This window comes from Leptopilina heterotoma, unplaced genomic scaffold, assembly GCF_015476425.1.
Source record: "Leptopilina heterotoma isolate Lh14 unplaced genomic scaffold, ASM1547642v1 Lhet_95, whole genome shotgun sequence".
Taxonomy (NCBI): domain Eukaryota; kingdom Metazoa; phylum Arthropoda; class Insecta; order Hymenoptera; family Figitidae; genus Leptopilina; species Leptopilina heterotoma.
Window position 1 is genome coordinate 1,861,459 of NW_025111202.1, and position 23,518 is coordinate 1,884,976.

Consider the following 23,518-nt stretch of genomic DNA (forward strand, 5'->3'; position numbering starts at 1 on the left):
ATTTACATAATTTGAATTTTGAATTGTAAAAAATAGTTTGAATTTACTTCCATTATTTTTGTACTGCATGTTTTAATTGGACTACTTAAATATGTAAATAACCAATTAAAATTGTTTTCATGTATAAAATACAAGTTTTTATTGGTGTATGCAACTCGCGCAACAATTTGAACTTGACTTTATACCTAATTTTTAGAATTTCTCATTTTTATTCAATCTTAATATTAACTTTTCGTAGGATATTCTCAATATTTAATTATATTATTTAAAAATGATAAGCTTTGTGACTAGTTTTGTTAACTAAATGAAGTAAATGCATCGATTTATTCCTTTTCAACAATTTTTTGACGTTTCACTCTCGACTAACTTTAAGAAACCACCACCAGAGAGAGCAACTATCGCGGCTTTCTTCACACTCGTCCTCACATTCACAGAAAAAGTGTCAAACTCCAAAATGGCGTATATCGTCAGTGTAAACACCCAGTTTTTGTTAGTGAATGAAAAGAAAAATTAAAGAATTCTGGCTGGACAGTTAATTGCTATCTTCTTTTTATTGTTTCTTTACGGTGCGAGGAAATAAATTGAATGTTTATCCAAATGTCCGCAATCACACACTCTATGCCAGGTAAGCTTATACAATACATTGATAATTGACATCGGAAGCGTTTTATAATGTATTGAATTTGTTCATAATTTCTGAAAATATTCAATACTATAATTTATTTTTTTGAAAGTTTTTTTACTTTTCTCGCATATTTGAATCATTATTTTAAAAAGTGTTTGTTTTTTTAATTAATATACAATATTTGAAATTTTTACAATTCCACTTTTTGTAATAAAACCTTATAGGAACAAATTTTCGTAATACTTATTTTCAGTATTTATATAAATTTAAAAAAAAAAGCCAAGTTAAATTGTAATATAAGTAAAGAATGTTAACACTAATGTTAACACCACCTTATAACAGATTCATTGTTAATTCGAATTTTCTTGTTTTTAATTTTTATCTGCTGTTAATTACAGACTGTACATAATCCAAGAAATTAAAATACTGTAAACATTTTAGGAATCGATCCATGCAAGATGGCTCAGAAGCGAAGCATTGACAGTATAGGGTATGTAAATGATATTATTACATAACTATAATAAATATTTTTAAATGATGTATATTAAACTGCATGATTACTTCTAAATACTGCTATCTCGACACTTTTTACACACAATTTATTTCTTGGTTACGTCATTAAAAGTGCGAGTTGAAAACTTAATTAAACTTCTTTCTTTAAATTACAAGAATTGCAAAAATTAAATTATTAAACTGACTTTATTATTTGGACGAGGATATTAACTCAATTAGAATTTTTTCTTGTATAGGAATACAAGGAAAAATTCCTTGTATTTCCTATACAAGGAAAAATTCTAATTTAGTTTTATCTATTTAGAAATTTAAAAATATTTCTCAATAAGAATTCTATTGTACTTTATTTGAAAAAAAAATTTAGAAAGTAACAACTTTGTTTTCAATCTAACACTTATTTTTAAACATTTAATTATTTTCGTACTCTTTTAACATGAGAAATGAAAAGATTTCTTTGCTTGGACAAACACACAAGAAGAATCGTTAATCTCAAAGACGACACACGAATTTCGAGAAAAGCCTCAATACGCCTCTGCGTAAGTGAATAGAATTTTAATGTCACTTCTCGAAGGAAACGTAACATTAATTCAGACGTGATTTCGTAAAGTGATCGTTATTCGACCAGGTGTTTAAAATATAAAGTCCGAAAGGATGTTCTTTTTGATATAAAATTTTAAACGTGATTGAATTTGTGATTTTATAATTATCATATTAGAAAAATTTTATAAATTTACAAAGATAAATAAATTTTAAAAAATATACTTAAAACATCTAAAAAAAAAAGGTGCTCATCCTTATAATATAAACAGGATAGTTTTTTTGAAAAATTGAAATTTGTACATTCAGGTATTCCCTTCGAACAGGTTTTAAGATTTTCTCTTTTATATATTTGTCATGGGGTTGGACCCTACATTACAATTTACAGGTGCAAGGTTCCATTTAAATTACTGCCATCTTTCTCCTCCGCTTTAAGTGTAGAGAATTTATGATCTTTCTGTCAAACTGTCCGCCCTTTTAAATCCTGAGTGAAATTGAAAAGATCTCTCACTTATTTTTTCCTTCTATGTAAACAGTTTTTTTAACACATCAAATTGATTTTTATATTTTTAATAATACAAGCGGAATAAAAATATTCTTTTATTTAACAATATTAGTAACAAATGTGACAATATTTTAATATTTCAAAAAAGGAAGGTTAGGACCTTGACAAAATGGGAAACATCTGGAAATAATTAAATAATTTTCTTTCACAAAATTCTGGTACCTGTCAGATTTGTCCATTCGGATTTCGGAACCAAAGATCTATTATACATAAATTCTCAAATTTTTACTAGACTGAAAATTATATAGTCGTGTCTTGTTTGTTGAAAGTTGGATTTTTATTTTATTTATTTAAATTAGATTTCGTTGTTTTATTGCTCTTATTTCAGTATTTAAAGTTAAGTGAAACTGTAGACGCGAATACTTAACATATGATGCAAACTGTGGGTAACGGTAATTCTCGTGGACTTTGTTGACGAGAATTCGACCGATTGCGATTGCATTGTTCGAAAAATGAACGAGTAAGAATTCTCACATGGTTAAAGTACGCCAGGAGATTTCAATGCCTTACTCACAATTCACAATTCTTGAGTTCTATAAATTATATCATTTTTAGAAAATTCTCTCGTTGGTAACTTTGCGAAATTGAGAGAAATAGGATCAAAATAGTTGAAATTTAAGAAGTGGAAAAAAATGAAAAATGTATGCGCGCCTGTAGGAGAAGAATAGAATTCTTGAATTTTGAAACAATATAATCAATGTGTATGTAATAGAAAAGTTTGAATAAATTTTCTCCCCGGATTAGGTTGCACGTTGCACGTTGCACAAATGCGAGACGATGCATCGTGGTTAAAAGTTGTGCTTTATACGGTGGCTGTCTCGTTTACTGGTGGGAGAAGTGATAGTCTTTACCGGGGTACCACTAAGGCACATTATGTGAATGTGGCTATGGTGGAATCAGTCACTGGCGAGTTGTGGGTGGTGACTAGTCGTCGAACGACTGGTCTTTTAATTTCTTACCGAATTAGCCATTATTCAAATCGTGGGGCTAATGCCTTAATGAAAAGGGAAGTTAAACGACAATTCGGGTACCTGTTGTCACAACGAAAAGGGAAATTATTTCAAACTCAATGGAATATTTTTAGTGTTTTAATATAGAGACATTTTTATACAAATCTACTTTAACAAAAGTGAGCAAAAAACAAGTTGAAAAATAAATTTACCCGTTTCGAATATCAACAAGTTTGTAGAAATTTTCTATTAAACATTATGATTTTAATTGTAACTGAAAAGAAGATTTTGTTTAGTTAAGAAGAAATTATGAAAACAAGAAGAGATTTCAGAAAGAGGAGAGGAAGGCAATAAGGTCAATAATTATAATTGATGCATTTCAATAGTGTCAATTCTGCAATGCTAGGAAGCAAAGAATGTTCCTCTGCATTGTGTTGATTATCGCTCGTTCGCCAGAGGAATGTGAAGAAACGCAAAGCTAATGAGCTTTGCACAATAACGTACGATTCGATCCGTGAAAGTGACCGTGAATCAAAATCGTAGACAAGATTCAAAAATCCGTTTTTTGGAAAAATTATGTCTTGCGAATATCGTCCCAAGAAGAGAAGTGTTCTCGTCAAGAAAATCTTAAGAGGACGGAAATCCAAATAGTTGAAAACAAGAAGGAATTTTTTGGAAATTTTCTGAATCGAAGAATAGTGAAGATGTAGTTTTTTCGGGAGAAATTCGAGGGAAAGAGAGATTCAGTGATTTTGATTGGTGTAAAGTGACGATACAGTTCGCCAAAATAGAGTATCCTGGTGGTAGTGGAATGTACGGGGGTGGTACGGGAGGTGCAGGGTACGGTTTAGGTCCCAGCCCCGGTCCCTCTCACTATGGGGTCCCACCGGCACCACCCATGGGTTATCAGTTGGGACCACCTCCCCCTCCACCTCCCGCGGGACCTTCTTCCGGAAGTCAGCTTCTTTCTTACGGACCTACCCTATCACCCCACCAGATGCAGCAAGTCCAAAATGATTCTCGACCCAGGAAAAGGCGGAGGTAAATTTCAATCATCTCTACCTAGATAAAAAAAAAGCAGACAGAATTTATGAATTCAAATTTATTAAAATCAAAATAGTTGTTCACTTTTTTAAGCATTTACTTAAAAGTGTATTCTCTCTGCACTACTGCTTATTTTAAGACAAACGGTTGGAATAATAAACCGTGTTGGTGTTTTAAGAAAATTATGTTTCAAAATTTATTAAGTTTTAGTTTGATAAACTTAACTGTTTTGTGAAATGTTTTGCGTATTAATGTGAGAGAGTAATATTATCGCAACACACGTGGTCAAAACATCCGTGTACCGAGAATCGCACTAAGTAAATGAAGATAAAGTCGATGCTTTTTAGTGGAGGATATATCAAAAATCCAATTGTTATCTTTAATTTTAATAGACAGTTTTTTGAAAATTGGCAAAAGAAAAACTTACGTTTCTCCTTAAATCTTATCTTATTTTCTATTTTTATCAATTTGTAAAGTGCTCATGTAAATGTGTTTTTCTTTCTTTTTATTGTTATTTTTGTTTTATTCTCTTCATTTTAACAGTGGAAGAATATTTTATCAATTATATAATTTACCCGCAGTATCTTGTATATATTACACTGAGTTTATTTGATTAAAATAACGGATTGCTTGGTCATTGTCAAATAATTATTTACTTGAATCTGTAATTATTTTTATTATATTTGATATTTACCTATTATATATATATTATATTTATTATTATATTTATGTAGGTATAATAATAAAGATCTTAAACTTATTTGTTTGATCTAATGGCGTAAGCCATTAGGAAAATATCATAATTTGACTTAGATAACAATTATTTGGTACAAATAAATATTTATTTGACAATAGACAAGTAGTCGCTACTTAAATTTAGTTTATAGTTTTAACTTTTAAACCGAATTTTTTAAATTAAAATGAAAAGTTTCTTTTTTAAATCAACGTCAGCATCTTTGAATCAAAATATTTTGAGTTAATGAAAACATACATATGTATGTAGTTGTTTGCTTGACACTTCCTTTTTAACTTATTATGTTCCACTGTAATATTCTGAGAAATCTTAAGTGTTTTTAAAAGCAGTATTTATACAATAATATCATTTTTTCTTCCGATTAACTTTAAGTCATTTTACTTCAAAGAATACATAGTACCTATATTTGTCTTAACAGTTTTTCCAAGATTCTCAAATTGAAAACCATTATTAACAATTTTCATTTTTTTTTGTCCAAATTTGATATTTAAACTGATTTTTTCTTCTCTAAAGTGAGAATTTATTTTGCTGCAATGAGATTGCAAAAAAAAGTGATCTTTCTGTTAAAAGAATTGTTTACGTGGCTGTGCCCCTGTTGTTACCGCGTGCAACACACGCAACTTCTAACAAAACCCACTCGTTGCCGAACTCGTCACGTAGCAGAGATTTGTGGTCATTCATATATAGCCGATTACCAGATCGTTATTACATAATCTACACCTTCAATACAAAACTCGAACATATCTCGAAAAAATTATATCTGTCACTAATTGTTCAACTATTTCTCCACATGTCTATTGTTTGTAAGAAAAGCTTGCTCGGCTTGACATACAAACATTTAAGAAAAAAAGTTCCCATTCGAACGTATTTCACAAAAAAAAGATCAATTTATAAACAGAATCTATTAAAAATAATTATAATAACGAAAAAAGTAATGTCAACATTAGGAAACAGCGAGAAACAGTGTTCATGCTATAAAAATACATATTGAAATATTCATAGTCTTGAATATTTGGAAATTCTTCTATTCAGATTTCATTGGATCGTTATTGTTGTTCCAAATTAGTTATTGAATAAGACCTCGTGAAACAGATTTTAATTCAAAGAAAACTCGTTTTGCGTAATGAATAAAACATTCCTCCTTAATAAGAAAGTCTTTATGTGTAATTTTATTGATAACTGGATTAAAAAAATTTTCCAAACTTACGACGAGGAACGATAAATACATCGTTTCCAAGTCGTTAAATGTGATGATACGGTGGTGAGGAAACAATTTGCAGTGTTCAGTATGCTAAAACATTTTATAATTATGACTCGATTAGTAATGCCGTGTGCATTTAACAATGCATATTTATGTCAAAAGTCGAAATTTGTCTTTTCTAAATCGACTTACTTTAGATCTCTAAACATTTAAAAGAAATGCTAGAAAACATCTCGGGAGATGGAAAAAATTGATCGACACGATGATGGACACTTGATTATCGAAAATTAAGCTTTAAAGTAATCTTATTAGTAGAAAATTATAGTTCTCAGAGGTTTTTAATTAAGTCGTTACGGTCTCAACACTGCTTCGCATGTAGGACTTCTTAGAAAGCAATTTATTTTACCTCAAATCTGGACTCTCGTTTTTCTTATATATATATATATGAGATTTTTTTATTTTTACACATTTTCGGAAGAGTTACTTATAAAAAATTAAAATGCATATCTAAGCATATATTTTCTTTTTTTTAATCGTAGACTTTTATTTGAATCTCTAATTTTTTTATTTCGGTGAGAAATTTTACCGAAAAATAATTTTGAATATGTACTTGGGGAATTAGGAAAAGAAAATGCCCTGCTTCTCAGAATTGATCAAAATCATTTGCGAGCAAACGGTTGGTGACCAATAAGGTCGGGAGAGTGGATTAAGGCAAAGAATAAGAACCGCCTCTTATTGCAAACTCGATTTTAGAACCGCCAATAGCGAGCTGTCTCTTAATATGCCTGTTCATTTTACCGCATAACGCAATGAAAAATTACGCCAGAATTCGGCATTAGATTTCTAATCACTATTGTTTTTCTATTGTTTTTCCGCTTTAAGAGTAAACCAATTTGTCACTAGCAAACGATTCACAAAAATCTTCTTCGACTTTTTTTCGTCCTAAATTTATTGTACATGCTGAATTTTTTGATTGCAGAAATATTGACATTTTCAAAGTATTTATTATTTTGTTTTGGAAATTTTTTCCTCTCTACCTTCTATTTTTCTAGTTTTGCTTATGTACTTTTTTCTATTGACAACAACGTTAATTTATTCTTCATTATTCTTTTTATTAATTTAAGCAAAGTAAACTTTATACATATTTACTCGGCAGAAAAATGGAATTTTTTTGTAAGTCAATACTCTTATTTGCTCATCAACTTCACGAATGCAACGAAGCTTACTTATCTTGCGATCGCACTCATTCTTTAAGAAAGATTAATTATGTTAGGACAACTGTAAATTTTTTACAATCATGGTATTAAGTATTCCATAAAGAAATTTCTTGTCGAGTATTGTTTTCTGCTTTTGATGAATAAAAATGTTTTAAAGTTAAATATTCAGGGTTGCCACAGGTCAGGAAAATCAAGGAATTCAGGAAAAAGTCAGGGATTTTTCTTAAAAGTACTGGAAAAAATTAAATTTGCAGGATTCATAAGAAAATTCGGAATTTTCTCTTCTTCTTTGTTTGCCTTTATAAACTATATGAACTTATCATCAATTGTACTAAAACCTTCAATTTTTTCTATTTCTGACAATAATAATTTCTTTTTAAATAACTTAACTTAATAATTAATTCTCCAAGAACAATCACAAAATTATTACTTATTGTAAATTATTTAATGAATAACTTTACTTAAATATTTTAAAATTAATTGAATTTTAAGAGTTGCGTTTAGAACTTTCATAAACAAAACGAACTTCAAAAGGTTTTAATTTGAAATTTTAGAAAATTTCAATTCTGAATGAATTTAATAAAAGAATAATTCAATTATTTTCGTAAAAATTGAAATTTTTTACAGATGAATAATAAAAGTCATTATAGAATTTTAATTATTTTTAATACAATATTTTAACCGAATTCCTCGAAAAATGTAATTATTCTTGAAAATTTTATTAAAATTAGTCGAAAAAAGTAATAATTCAATAAACTATTTATTTTTATATTTAAATAATTGAATTCTTGTGGAATTTTCTAATAAAAATTGATTTAAAAATTAATTTCAGTAAAATTTTTAGATAATAATAATTGAATATTTAAAGTAGTAGCATTATAGAGTGTATTTTTAAAAATAATTGAATTTTCAAAAAGTTTAATTGAATTTTTTTTTTTTTTGTTGCAAATTATTTCAAATTTTGAAAATTCTCTAGAAACTTTTGCAAAAATTATTAGAAATAATTGATAATTATTAATTTATTTCTTTTGAAGAATTTACTTAAAATTATTGTATTAAAAATAATTGAAATCCTGTAATTAAGAATTTTATTATTTAGAAGAATAATTGAAATCCTGTGAAGAATATTATTATTTATGAAAATAATTGAATTCTTGCAACAAATTTTATTACTTTTTTTTAAATAATGAATTTGATGTGAAAAATTGTATTACTTGTAAAAATAATTAAATTCTTGCGAAGGATTTTATTAAAATTTTTGTAAATAATTTAATTTTCTTTGTTGAAAAATTGTATGGAAATTTAAATTATAAAACATCTTCATGTTTTATAGTAGATAATATTCTTAAAAGTTTTTTTATTTCAAAAGGATTTGAAATTTTTGAAAATATCTTAATTCTTATGGAAACATAATAATGATTAAATGTTTATTTAAAAAAAAGTTATTGACTTTTTCGAATAATTTCTAATGAAAAGAAATTCGCAAATGTATTAGAAGATTTTTTTGAAATAATTTTGAGAGTGAATCAGAATATCCTTTAGGGTCAGGGAAAAAGTGAAAATCATTCAGGAAAAACTCTGGAAAATGAGGAAAAAAGAAAATTAATTTTTTGTGACAACCCTGATATCAAGTGATATCAAGAAGATACGTAAGAATATATTTAAAATTGCAAGGAAGAGAAAAAGATGTTTCGAAAATGCATTTTGCGTTTTGGTCGACGAATCGGGAGAAAAACGATCACCATAAGTATGTATCAGGATGACTATCAAATGGGACTGGAGAGAATGGAGGCCAAATCGTGATCCTTGGAGCAAATGGAAAAATGAAAAAAGGCGCCATCGTAACGTAAATATGCTGATTCTTTTTCCTTGTCGATATATAAATCGAGATTTTGATCTAAGGACATTGGAGCACTCAGCACACAGCTTCTGGACTTGAAAAATATTTAGTCATTCCCGCAAATTGCATATTTTGATATTTACTTCTCGAAGCTAGGAATGAGTCGAAGGCGACGAATCGAGATGATTTCTTTTACAATTTCATTATTCATTGTAAAATTTGGATCAAATTTCTTTCACACGGTCAACGTGTAGAGGTCGAGTAACCGTAGAGATTTCGATGAAACATCTACCCTAGAAAGTGGAGGCACTGTTGGCGTACTGGTCCAAGGTCAAGCCCTCTTGCCTGAGACGAGACGAGGGAGAGGGAGAGGAAGAGGGAATGAGTACGTCGAATGCAAATTGCGAATTCACCGGAGAAGGAAAGATAAAAAGATACACATCAGAAGATGCAGGGTGAATTACTGAAATTTGAGAAGCGAGTGCTTCCACAAGCCTTGTCGGACATTGTAATTACCGTTTAATGTTTTCTGTTCTAGGCGAAAATATCGAAAGAAGTTTAGATCGAAGTCGAACCGACGCGTCATTATAAATCGTGTCCTCTTCCCTAACAACAATTCTCTTATCTCACGTAAGGTCCCTAAAGGAAAAAGAGTGAAGAAAAGAGTGGAAGGGAAGAACATAAAGAAAAGAGAGAAGAGTCTCTGTGTACGATACCCGGATACGGGGCCCTTACACCCCCACTTCGACTCATAGTCGAAGGAATCATTCCTCGGTCCTATGACCAGGAATCAGGATGGGTAGGGGAAGGGATAGCAGGGTCAAAACCGTACATCACCCGCACAGCCTAGACTACTCGAAAGATCACTGGCCCCGGGCCCGGTTTTCCTTTTCTATCCTCTTTTATATTTCTTAGCCTTTGGATTCACTTGATTCACTTGATTCACTTAATTTCTCGACAGAAACGTTTTTCGACGATAATGAGCACCCGGTGATATGGTGACGGATTGGTGACGGATTTACAGCGCAGTGTCTATCTTTCAATCTATTTTCCTTTTTTCGTTTCTTCATTTTAACTTTCGCCTTCACTCAATCAGAAAAGATAAAAGAAATTACCCGTTCGAATTCGATGGGCATCGATTTTCGCAGGGGACGTGTGGAGAGGCGCTTAAATTACACTGCGGCATCGACATAAGTAATTTCAGACAATCAGACCGAGATTTCTCAGATGAAATAACAATCGATGCTCTTTAAGTAAATTAGGTTTAGCATTATTGTCGACATGAAAGCAAAGTCTTTACGTCAACGTTTTTCAAGAAAGATCAAATAATGTAGAATTAGGTGAAAAGTATTCCTCTGGTCGGTCTAAACTTGACAAGCTCTCATTATTTACATCCTTATCATAAAGAGAAAATATTTAAATGAAAAATTAAAATAAAAGGGTTTCGCTTTATATTTTTAAAATTTTCATAAAGAAGAAATCACGATTTTGACAAGAACATATCTAATTTTGTTTCTTCTTATGATAGGAAACTGTAAACGCGGATTGTCCGTAAAAGTAGCTTTTATATGGGAGCTTCGTTTACGTGTAAGACGACTACATTGGAAATCGGCCAGGTGACGATGTATGATGACCAATCTTGGATTCAGACGCGTTTGATAAGCCGGAAGTTACGCTTAATGTATCGGTGACGCAACATTTATTTACAACGATTTATAGACTCCTTCACTTCTTGCATTTTATGGTACGTCTCGTTTAGGATCCATCCTTTCATTATAAAACACACACCGCAACTTGGCCATGTGCTATATAAACATAAGGGGTGAAGAGAAAAAACTCTTTTTCAAAACTCGACTTTTTTTCATTAGCATTCTTATTCTTTTTCTTTTTCTTTACAGATCCGATGAGGACGATCCAAGTGGAGCAAAATATCGAAGAATGGAGGACGACAATATGCAGGACAAAGAGAGATTTGCCAGGTGAGTATCAGATTTGAGATTGTAATCGAAAAAAATTGTCTGAGTTGCCTATTTGGGTATTTAAAGAAGAGGGTCGACACAGATCAGGGACAAATCAGAAAATTTTATCAAAAGTACTGGAAAAATATTCAATTTCTAGAATTCATGACAAAATTCCGAATTTTCTTGTCCGACGCAAGTCTTTGAAGATATTCACTTTAATTTTAAATTTTTTCTATTTCTAACGAAAATTGAACTTTACAGATTTGAAATTCAATTTATCCTAAAATAATTTTACGACGAATAATTTTATTTAACAATTCCATAATTGAATTTTATAAAAGTTGCGCTTTCAATTTTTATAGATTATATATAAATAACTAGGAAAAGTAGGTAGCTAAATAATTTATTATAATTATGTGAATTAAAAAATTTGTTATTTTCAAAAATCATCTTTAATTTTTGAATAATTTCGGATACAAAATTTTAAAAAATTTAACTTTAATAAAATTCTTGAAAAAACAATTTAATTATTTTCCAAAAAATTTAATAAGATTCTTCGCAAAAGATTAAATTTATTAAATTCATTAAATTCGTCAATCATTTTCATAAATATAATAAAATTCTTCACAGGAATTCAATTATTTTCAATATTATAAGAAATCAATTATTTTGAATAAAATTTTAATTGAATTCCTCAAAAAAATTTAATTATTTTCACAAAATTTGTCAGTAAATTGATAAATTGTTAGGGAAATTGGAAATGTCAGGGAAATTGATAAACTGAAATTTGTGACCACCCTGAATAATTAAATTGAAGAAGAATTTTAGTTAAAATTTAAATAATTGAATATTGAAATCTGGAAAATAATTTTGAATAAGTTAGAGTCGTAATTTTTATAAATTAATAAATTTCAAAGGATTCGAAATTTAAATTTGGAATTTTTGAAAATCTTAATTTCTATGGAAAAATTAGTATTTTTCATGATTATTATTATTATTATACGATTAAGTATTTATTTAAAAAAAAAAATATGAAGCTAAAACTGGCACGCAGTTATCAGCATCCATTTAATTTTGGAAATTGAATTTTAATTTAATTTCTAAAAGTAATTGGGTGACCGTTTCAGCTTCATAAAATCTATTGTTGTTACGAATAATTTTACTTAATTAGAGAGATCCAAAATTGTATTTCAAACATATCTAATTATTATGTTTAGAGTGAACACAAAATATTTTTTGAGTCTGGGAAACATTCAAAGTTCTGTCTGGAAATCAGGGAAAAGAAGGAAAAGAAATTAGTAAAAGTGAAAAGGAAAAAAAGGTCTTAAATTAAAGTATAATGTCTGTCGAGACTTAGACTTGATTATAAGTTTTGATTTGCTTTACGAATATACACCCTGCATATATATATATATCTCTTGAAGATACGTACATATATTACATACTACATGATACGTACTCACTAATGTGAGCCAATGGCGGAATGGGTAGCCCTCGCGGCTGCTCCAGCGTGGGAACATGAGATATATGTATACGTACAACATCTTTACAGTTTATTCATGATAAGAGGAATCTTAAGGGTGCTCTCAATTCATACAATTTTTTGTACCTCCCGTTCTCTCTTTTTAGAATTTTAAAACAGTTCTATTATAGCTGTAAATATAAAAACTTGTTCAATTTTGAACGCAAAATTAGAAAAATTAAACATATTAAGCCGGGGAGAGGAAAAATCTATAAAGGAAGCGGTTGTACACCGATGTCGCGAGCAAGAACCTTAATAACGCAATTACCACCGACCACCGCAAACCTTCCCCTTTCTTCGCAGATCGTATTTTCTGTTTCCAAGGATTCTTCCAACATCTCAACATTAATTCAGATCTCTACATTTTTGGCTTAGCCATTAAACGAGTTCCGCAGACGACAGTGAAATAATAATATCTTCTTTACATTCCAGTGGTTTATACCCATTACATGAAAATTTTAGGTTCGATAACATTTTTTTTTTTTTTTTTTTTTTTTTTTTTTTTTTTTTTTTTTTTTGACTTTTTGTCAAATGGTAGGTTTTAATTACAAACAAACACTGTAGCTGTTCGTGGAGGGAATTTAAATTTTAGTATTTGATATTTTGTAATTTCTTCTCTATGCACATTGGAAATGATTAATAAATGAATTTAATTTCCGAAGGCATAATAAAATGGTTGCTTGGATATTTTCTGCGGTGAATTTCTAAATGATTTATACAGATTCTTTGCCTGAGTGCTCTGTATATTGCAAGTTTTTCGACCGTTCTTAAACCGTAAGTAAGCGGACGAGGAGTATACTTATACCAACACAATTGCACTAGGGTAAGCATAAACCTATAGCGGATACACTCGATGGGCCCAAAGGAGCGAGCGGCTGACCGAGCGAGCAACTTCAGAGCGCCTGACCTCTGACCTAGGAGTTCTCTCTATCCTACTCGAATCGCGTTTCTTCTCCTCTCCTTCGGTACCCTGTCTTATTCTTATACATGAGATTTAACGTTGACCCTTTTTAAATAGTGCAACATACGTAACTGTTACCTTGGAATAATGTCCTAAACGAAAATCGAGAAAACACTCTATAATTTTATTCCACCACAGATTTTACACTCTGCAAGTTGATAATATTTAATTTTTTCAAATATTATTTCTACGACAACTATCAACAGTTTTTCAACAATAATAAAAGAGGTCCGCGAGGTTCTGGGTTCAAGTATGTCAATAATAATTTTTGTCGAAAACCCATTCGTCAAAAACTAAATGACAATATTTCCGATTAGTCTCGGAATTAATAACATTTATCCTGACAATAAACATAATATTCTCAAACGGAATCGAGTGAGACCATAATTTGACGTCTAACATTACACAAGCTGTGAGAGTAACTTCGTGAGTAATAGCAGACTTCTCTATACTTTGGCGGTAAACTATACGTAATTATCTGCGTACAATCGTAAATTTAATGGCATTTAATTCGTAATTATTATTTAAGAACTTTACAAGGGCTCACTCAGTAGTGTACAAGCAATTATGAAAATTTTAATAAATTTCTATTAAGACAATTATTATAGATGATGATAAAATAAATCATATTCAAGATCAAATTACAGATTTTTCTTCATTTTCTATATTTTACAAGAGTAAGAGATAATCACTATAGTCTAGTTTTTAAAAAAAAAGTGAATATTTTTTGCCTCTGAGTTTCGGATTTTTCTCTTCGATTCTTATTGAGATTGCGTGCCTGCTCTCTTTTCCCTTTGTAAAGAAATAGTAAAGCTCCGATAAAATAAAGATACCATAACGAGGCGTAAACTTTGCTCCACCATATCCATCTTGGTTAGTTGTGATTTTTTTTTCTTCCTCGAGAAAATCATATTTTATAATTTTAAAGTTAAATATTTTTTATGGAGCTTTACAGCTTCATAAAAATTATTTAACTTTAAAAATTAATTTCCAAAATTAACTGGGTGCCAAAAATCAAAGTTCGTCCCCTTTTTTCTTCTTTTCCCTTTAATTTAATAAAATCGTACAAATTATCTCTTTTTCAAAAGGAAAACTTACAAAAATTGTCCCTTTTTTCTAAAACAGCAACATTTTTTGGTTGTGTTGAAAAAAACTTTTGCTTTTTACAAACTGTGGACAAATTTTTGTTTCTTAAAACTTAAATAGGATCATTTTATATTATTTCCCAAGTTTTTAAACTAAGAAATCTTTTTATACAAGGTAACAAATATAGAATAACTTTTATTTATTTTTAGAGTTGAACACAATTAAAATTTCTTTTAATTTGCATAGACTATTTCCAGAATAAATAATATTACAAATTGTAAGTTTATAATTTGAATTATAAAATTTACATGGAAAATTACTAAATTTACTCTGGAAACAACGATTTTCAATAGAATTTTTTGATATTCTCAAAGTTAGTTTTTTTTTATACAAATTATTAACATTTTCTTCAAACACTGTACGATTTATTATTAAAAATTATTGTCATTTTGATTGAAGAAATCTATATTAATAATCGTTTTCATAATTTTTCTTTTTAAATGTTTTCAATTTTTAAATTAATCTGTTGAAAATAATTAAATCCTTGCGAAGAATTTAATTATTTATGAAAATAATTGAATTCCTTCGAAAAAATGTATTATTTATGGAATTGAATATTTGAATATTTGCGCAGGATTTTATCACATTGTTGAAAATAATTGAATTCCTTCGAAGAATTTTATTATTTATGAAAATAATTGAATTCTTCCGAAGAATTTATTATTTATAGAAATATTTAATTCCTGCGAAGAATTAAAAAAAAATTCTGGAAGAAATAAACTGGAAGAAAAATTAATTATGTACTTAATAAGTGATTTTTTTTAAATTTTTGAATCTAAAATTATTGAAAAATTTATATTTGAAAATAAAAAAATTTGTAATTGCATAATAATGATAACAATAATAAATGGAATATCACGTTTCGCGCGTAACATTTGCTAGTAACTTTTTGTGTACTATACACTACATTTTTTTAATTTTAAAAAATCCCCTTTTTACCTAATATTACACTGCAAAAAAAAAATGTATTTGATTCAAGTAACTCTAACTGATTAATTGAATCAATTAATATTTATTGGATACAATTAAATGGTATTTGCTTAAAATACTGAAATTATTGGTTCAAATACCATTCAATTGACAGCTACAATAAATATATTATTTGATTCAAGTAAATATTTAATTGATAAATAGTCAATTAATGGGTTATTTGAATGAAATAAATTTTTTTTTTTCAGTGATACATAAAAAAAAATCAGTGTGATCCCTGAAGTAGTTCTTGTTCACTATTGCACAAAAGGAGGGAAAAAGTGAAATGAATTAATTTTGATGATAAATTAAGGAAGCAGAAGTAATCTTCATAACTGAAGAAGTAAATAAAGATGTATTAGATTATTTTTGCGAAAGGTATTTTCATCTTTGACAGTAACAATCTGCACCCCATTCTCAGCCCTTAATCTCAGACTTCTCAGACTTAAGAACCGTCAATTTACAGAGTGTCTTGAACTATGCAATTACCTTGGTTTTGTCTTACGTCTAACTGTAGGGAGAATCATTGCGAAATTGAGCGGCGACGGCGGAACAAGATGACCGCCTACATCACCGAGTTATCGGACATGGTTCCGACATGTTCAGCCCTAGCACGGAAGCCGGACAAATTGACCATTCTTCGGATGGCCGTTGCTCACATGAAAAATTTAAGGGGTAAGTTTATTTCAATATAATTTTCTTTAAATGCGGAGCTATTTCAATTACATCCGGTTCTAGAATTTTTGTTCACCTTCAACATTGAACCATAGAAGAAAGCATAGAAGAAAGGCCTATTATCGGTTTGTAAGTGGACGGCTCCGTTTTTTCTCGTTATAAAATATAGTTGCTTTCTGATTTCTTTTATCCAAGGGCAGATTTGTGGGATCGTATCGCGTGTACCGAAGACAAGATTGGTGTAGTTAACGGTACCAAGGTATCTTCCGGGTCGGTCCTAAGATGACGAAATATCATGTTAGCGCATCCTGATAATTCCGTTACATTAGTCGTGTGCTTGATTTAAAATATGTTGCAAACTATTACAGCTGACATGGCCAATTCAAAGTCGCTGACAACTTTCAATATTCCCAAGGCATTCAATTTAATGATGACTCGAAACCTTTCTTTCGACTCGCTCAATTGTTGTTGTTGTTGTTGTTGATGTTATTATTATTATTATATCATTCTGTCTTCATTACAAATTAAATTTATTAAATTACTTTATTGGAAATACGGAAAAAAGTTTTAAATTAAATTCCTTTTCTTTCGAAAGTATACTACTTTTGTTTTTTGTTGATAAGATTAAATTAAATACTGAGCAATCTAACACAAATGTGTTTAACTATAGGATAATTTTCAAGGACAAGTCATAACTCGAGTGTAATATAATCGACAGAGTTGGACAGAGTTTTTAAAAGTGTATTTTGTTGCAATCGTGTCCCTCAAATTGTTTACGCGAATCGTGACAAATTTTCAAACAAATGAATCGTTTAATCATCACGTACAAAGTGGTACGAAGTAAAGCTGTACAATGCTCTTCATAGTTGACAAAAGAGATTAAAATAAAAATGTCAGACATATTTTTTCGGGTTCGCTGATTGGGAGATTTGTGGTTATTTCGTCTTGAGTCTAGATGGTCATATCGAATGCAGAATGTGGGATCTATGCTTCCGGTGTGTGGTTGGAAGGGACACGCGTGTACTCACGCACTTACAAATACATCCATTCCGGTCAAGATAGGCTCCTCGTATTGGAGAAACGTCACATTGTTTATAGCCACTTCTCCTCTTTCCCGACAAGAGCTCACTTGAATACAAATTGCTCCAAGAGAAAACTTCTGTCTCTCTTCTTCTCTACCTGGCCATGAGTCTGTCATGGGATTTTTTGTCGGTAGTCACCCGCTATTCCAGCGAAACTTCGACAACGGCAAATTTACACCGATTGCGAAAAATAACTAAATTTCTGTTCTTCCAGACAACTTTCTTTAATAAAATTAACAACTCATTCCCCACAAGCCACAGACCTGAAATTGTCAGGGAATTTTTTTTTTTTCAAAATAGGTCCGTGATTTTATAGAAAATGGACTAAAAGTTGATAAATTATACGATACAACTCGCGATACAATTTAAAGAATTTTAGAGAAATTACAAATGATTGCAAATAATTGAATTTAGAAATTAATTTTTTTGAAAATTGTCAAACAAGTTTTTCGAAAATTCTTGAAAATAATAATTTAATTGAAATGAAGAAAATAATTTTGAACAAGTTACAGGAAGAATAATGAAATATTCTTATAATATAAAATAATGATTTTATCAATAGGCTATCTTTAATTATTATAAAACATGAAGATATCGATTGCTCCGAGTCAAAGACTCGATTTTTTCAAGTTTTATAGTTATAAACAAAATTGAATTTATAGTTTTAAGTAAAATTTTCTGTTATTTGAGTTGGACTTGTTATATTTGTTATATTTCGAGCCCTGAGTCATGGAAAAGAAAAAATAAAATTTTTTATTTTGAAAACAAGGGAAAAAGAAAATGAAACTTTGGTGGCAGCCTTGAAACAGACAATTCACGAGGTTTCCAAATCCTTTCTCACAACAGGATAAAAGCAAAGTTAATCTTGATAATGGGATTTGGTCGAGTGAGCTCATGTATATAATATTCGAGTCTTTGGCGATTGCCACCTAAATTTTCATTAGTCACATATCTCCCGCTAATGCGAGCATTATTGAATTAAACTTTTAAAGATAATCTCAGATTCCAGTTTTAAGGTAAAATGTCTACTGAAAATGAAGTCAAGAGAGCTCAATACCTGAGGTCTCTTAGAAAGTAATGGTAACGAAGGTCACAAGGTTCTTTCATAGATCTTGTTTGGAAGTCGTTAAAGTTCCTCTTCCCGGAATTTCTCGTATATCGGGGTAAAGATCGCATCGCGCCGCGCTTACCGCCTCCCGCAGTATCCTGTCCTCTTTGCAATTCCGATCTTGCACCTCGATAGTTGCCTGCCTTCGCTCCACCGACGCTCATTTTTGGTACCACCGTTTACTTGCTTAGAGGACCCAATATCATTTTCATCGAGATTTTATCTTTACAAGGTACCAACAAATTGAAAAAATTGTTGTTCTGCGCAACAAAAGATTATATCGTCAAGAATAGAGTCAATATTCGAGAAGAAATATACTAATTAACAAACTGTTCAAATTTCTATTGTTCTCTAACCATTTTTTTCAGGTACTGGAAACACAAGTGCTGATGGAACGTACAAACCCTCTTTCTTGACTGATCAAGAATTGAAACACTTGATTCTTGAAGCTGCGGATGGATTCCTCTTCGTTGTTAGTTGTGATACCGGCAGAATCATTTATGTTTCCGATTCTGTTGCACCTGTTTTAAATTATTCCCAAAGTGATTGGTACGGAACTAGTCTGTATTCCCAGGTTCATCCGGATGACACAGAAAAAGTTCGGGAACAACTCAGCACCGCGGAACCTCAACACGCTGGGAGAGTTCTTGACCTGAAGACTGGAACCGTCAAAAAGGAGGGTCACCAATGTGAGTATAATTATATTTATGTCAAGGAAATCTAGGAAAAGTTACCAAATTTTATCAAAAGTACATACTGGAAAAATATTAACAGACTTCGCATTCGATAATTAATTTAAAAAAATAGTAAACAATATTTTACTTTCCCGACTTTTTCCTAATTTTCATTAAAAATATTTACTTCCTTCTTATCCTATACTGCTAATAAATTGAATTCCTGCAACGAATTTTATTATTCATCAAAGAATTTAAATATTTATAAAAATAATTTAATCTTGCGAAGAATTTTATAATTCTAATAAATTCACATGGAAAAATGATACTAATGATTAAATGTCTATCTAAAAAACCTACTGATTCGAATAATTTTACAATGAAAGATACCTATTCACAAATTAGAATCACAAATTAGAAATATTTCTTATGTATTTAATTATTTTTAGAGTCAATCAGAATTTAGGATCAGAAAAAAGTAAAAATTCCGTCTGAAAATCAGGGAAAGTAAAATAAAATTTTTGTGGCAACTCTGATGACTCTGATACACAAGTAAATCATAAATTGAGCTTATTAAATACTGACCTTACAGCCTCGGTGAGATTATGCATGGGATCCAGGCGAGGTTTCATTTGCCGCATGAAGGTTGGGAATCTGCAAACTACTGGCGATATGGCTGCAGCACATGGTCTTCATCGCATGAAACAAAGAAATTCTCTTGGTCCCGCAAGAGACGGACAAAGTTACGCCGTTGTCCACTGTACGGGGTATATTAAAAATTGGCCCCCCTCCGGTGAGTTTGGTATGGTTTTACGTTCTACTTCTCATGGCATTTTAAAATGCATGCAAAGTAGATTGAAAGAAATCGAAATCAAAAGAAAATGTTCTTCATACAAAATTTTAACTGCATTTTAACTGCATTTATTTTTTCAATTTCTTTTTCGTATTTGTAAACATTTAAAAAATTATACAACTTTTTTAAATGTTGAAAAATTATTCATATTCTCAGTATGAATTTTAGAAACACTTGCTTTGAAAAACTTTGCACTTTTTTTAATTATCCTATGACGAAGAATGAACTGACATATTATTTTGCGCTGTAGGTGATTTTGTTCCTCAATGTGTACCAGGTGTGGGGTTAGGTGACAGGGGCGGTCAACCTGGACCGGATGGTGTTGTCGGTGATGATAACTCGACACATTATTGTCTTGTTGCTATTGGGAGATTACAAGTTACTAGTACCCCGAATACAAGTGACTTGGCTGGCTCCAATAGTAATAGTGGTGAGTCTTTTTCTTTTTTCAAAGACATTCGATTTACAATGATTTTTTTATTCAAAAAATTACTTTTTTCTCTTTTAAAGAATTCATCTCTCGTCACACTGAGGAAGGGAAATTTACTTTTGTGGATCAGAGGGTTGGTGGAATTTTAGGATATTCACCGTCCGAACTTTTGGGTCATCCTTGCTACGAGTTCTTTCATCCGGATGATCTTCCTCATATGCGAGGCAATTTTGAAGAAGGTGAGAGAATAATATTTTTAGAATTTTATAATTTTTCTTTTCAACTTTATTTAACTTTATCTCAATTTCTTATAGTTATAAAAATGAAGGGACAAGTATATGCATGGAATTATCGGTTTCGAGCCAAAAATCGCGATTGGGTATTTTTAAGGACATCTGCTTATTCTTTCGTAAATCCATTCACCAACGATGTGGAGTATATCGTCTGTACAAATCAATTACTTAAGTAAGTAGTTAATAAAATTTAATGGAATAGAGAAAAGAAAGTGAAACTGAAATTTGAATTTAATTTTTCTAGACATTTCCATCCTGGAAGTGAAGGGCAACCGGAGAATGAAACCGTGGCTTATGGTCAGCCTGGATTGGACTATTCTCTTCAGAGACATCCAACTCGTGATGCAATTTATCCTACACAGCATATGATGCAGCATCCAGCAGCCGTAGCTACTGCAGGTATTTATTATTATTATTATTATTATTTGATATTGAAATACATAGTTTATGTCAAGATAGTGGTAAATAGATAAAAATTTAGTTACAGGTCCGCAACAAGCCAGACCGTCAAGCACACAGAATGTTTATCAAGGATATGAAACCACACAATCTCCAATCGCTTATGGTTCCCCTGGTCAGCAGAGTGCATCGTCTTCGGTTTTGAATCGAATACAGAAACCAACCAACACTTCTCCGACACCTGTTCAACAATCTTGGGCTATTGGTCGACAGGTGATTTTTTTGTCCACCTTTTAGTGTTTCTTGAATTTATTTTCCAATGAAATAACGAATGAAATAATTTTATTTTTACAGCAACCTGTGACGGAAGGTTATCAGTATAGTCAATTAAGTCCCTCTAGATCTCCGAGTGGTCCGACGTACACTCAACTGAGCAGTGGTGCGAGAACTCCTGCTACACAATATCATGCTGTTACAACTGTGCCTAATAATCCAGGTAATTCAGTTTATAAATTATAACTGCAAGCAATTTATAAATAAAAATGAAATGAATTTTTTTAAGGAATGTGGGGATGGCAAGGACAACAGCATCAAGCACAACAACAAGATAATGGTCAGAATTCCGCTCAAGTAACTGGACAAGCTCAACAGTCTCACGCCACAGCAAATGCACCTGGTCCCCAACCTCAAGAGTTGTCTGATATGTTGCAAATGCTCCAGGATCAAGGAGGAGCTTCTGGATTTGAAGATCTGACCATGTTCAATGCCAGTTTTTAGTAGCAGGTAAATAATTAAAGTGAAAAAGCTCCTGTTCAATAGAATTCTCCAATTTTTAATTCGTCAGCGATTGTTGCGATAATTTGCAATCACTTCTTATAAATTAGTTAGTGAATCACCAGCTCTAAGTTTTACGCTGCAGCCCAAGTAAAAATGCAAATTACATTGCACAATAACTTTTTTTCAAAATATTTACAATGCTCGACAATTTGTCGAGGAAACCGATTTTTTATACGTATCGCATAAAAGTATAAATAATGTCTTGTAGTAAATATTGTCTGCTCGTGAACTCTGGTAAACGATTATTTACGAAAAAATGAACGAACGTACGAGTGTGTTGAAATTTCTGTAAAAGTGCCATTAGTAGTATGGACTGGAAATATCGCTTAAGATTTGATAATTCAAACATGTGTCGATTTAAAGTAATCATGATTTATAGCAAACATGGATGATCGGAGCCTTTAAATATTGTTATATTTATAGATAAGTCGGTAGCCACTTTTAACGCTGCATAGGCACCATCTGTGAATGACATTGACTATTATATATAAATATATATATATATATATATAATTCCTATTACATTCGTAATTACAAGTACATAGTTAAACATTAGTGAGTAATTCTGAAATTTTGAGCGACATTTTATCGCCTCAATTTAAAACAAAATTTTGCAAATGTGTCACGCAAAAATTTTTAAACACATTGTTTTTTTAGTTCTATTGACTCGCAAAGAAAAATGATAAATCAAAATCAACCAGAGAATTCCCATTGATTTATTGAAATTTCTTTAATACTATATATTTTTAGTAAAATTTTTCTCAATTGTGTGGTTGTTTTTCGAAAAAAATGTGAATGAATTTCGTATGTAATTAGTTGGTATTATGAGATAGTTTTATCAATGAGCATTATTCATCTGCGCTTATTATAAGTGAAATCATAAAATTATAAATTTGACAACGTCAGAATTTGTGCAAGTATAATTTCTCCCTTCCCACTTGATGGAATTATAATTTATTTATAAATAGAAATCATTTTTTGAAATGCTCGCGATTATTGGCGTTCATTGCTTAGAATAAGTTTAATAATAATTTTAAATTAAAAACCTGACTGTAAGCAGTGCAATCGTTAAGAAATACATATTATTATAAATATATTTCCAAATGTTCAAAGGAATGTACAAAATTATGCAAACTGTTTAGTCTCACCTAGATATTCAACTTGAAACAATTAGTGTAGGATTTAACATCCTATTTTTTTAAAAATTTCTCAAAATTTTTAATTTTTCATATTTTTTATTGTAATTATAAATTCCCAGATATCTTGGAAATATTTCAAAACACACATAAGAATATTTGTAAGTCTTGAATAGTTTGGAAAGATTAACTTCCGATAACATATCACAAGAAATAAAAATGAAAT

At 30.4% G+C, this 23,518-nt stretch overlaps 1 protein-coding gene across 7 annotated transcripts; it reads left to right on the forward strand.

Moving 5' to 3' along the window:
- Positions 1 to 413: 413 nt before the first annotated feature.
- On the forward strand, positions 414 to 22,861 carry LOC122512096 (aryl hydrocarbon receptor nuclear translocator homolog). 7 transcript variants are annotated; one of them, XM_043627739.1, is made up of 14 exons: positions 414 to 625; positions 1,067 to 1,115; positions 10,775 to 10,990; positions 11,145 to 11,225; positions 16,320 to 16,480; positions 19,039 to 19,359; positions 19,937 to 20,146; positions 20,448 to 20,627; positions 20,708 to 20,866; positions 20,942 to 21,092; positions 21,165 to 21,319; positions 21,402 to 21,592; positions 21,674 to 21,815; positions 21,882 to 22,861. In XM_043627739.1, exons 4-14 carry the CDS (start codon positions 11,185 to 11,187, stop codon positions 22,094 to 22,096), a joined length of 1,926 nt encoding a protein of 641 aa, XP_043483674.1. In that variant the 5' UTR covers positions 414 to 625; positions 1,067 to 1,115; positions 10,775 to 10,990; positions 11,145 to 11,184; the 3' UTR covers positions 22,097 to 22,861. The 7 variants fall into 7 exon arrangements, with proteins under 7 accessions (XP_043483674.1, XP_043483673.1, XP_043483668.1 ...); XM_043627738.1 differs by lacking the exon at positions 10,775 to 10,990; XM_043627740.1 differs by lacking the exons at positions 414 to 625; positions 1,067 to 1,115 and adding an exon at positions 4,124 to 4,231.
- Positions 22,862 to 23,518: the final 657 nt, after the last annotated feature.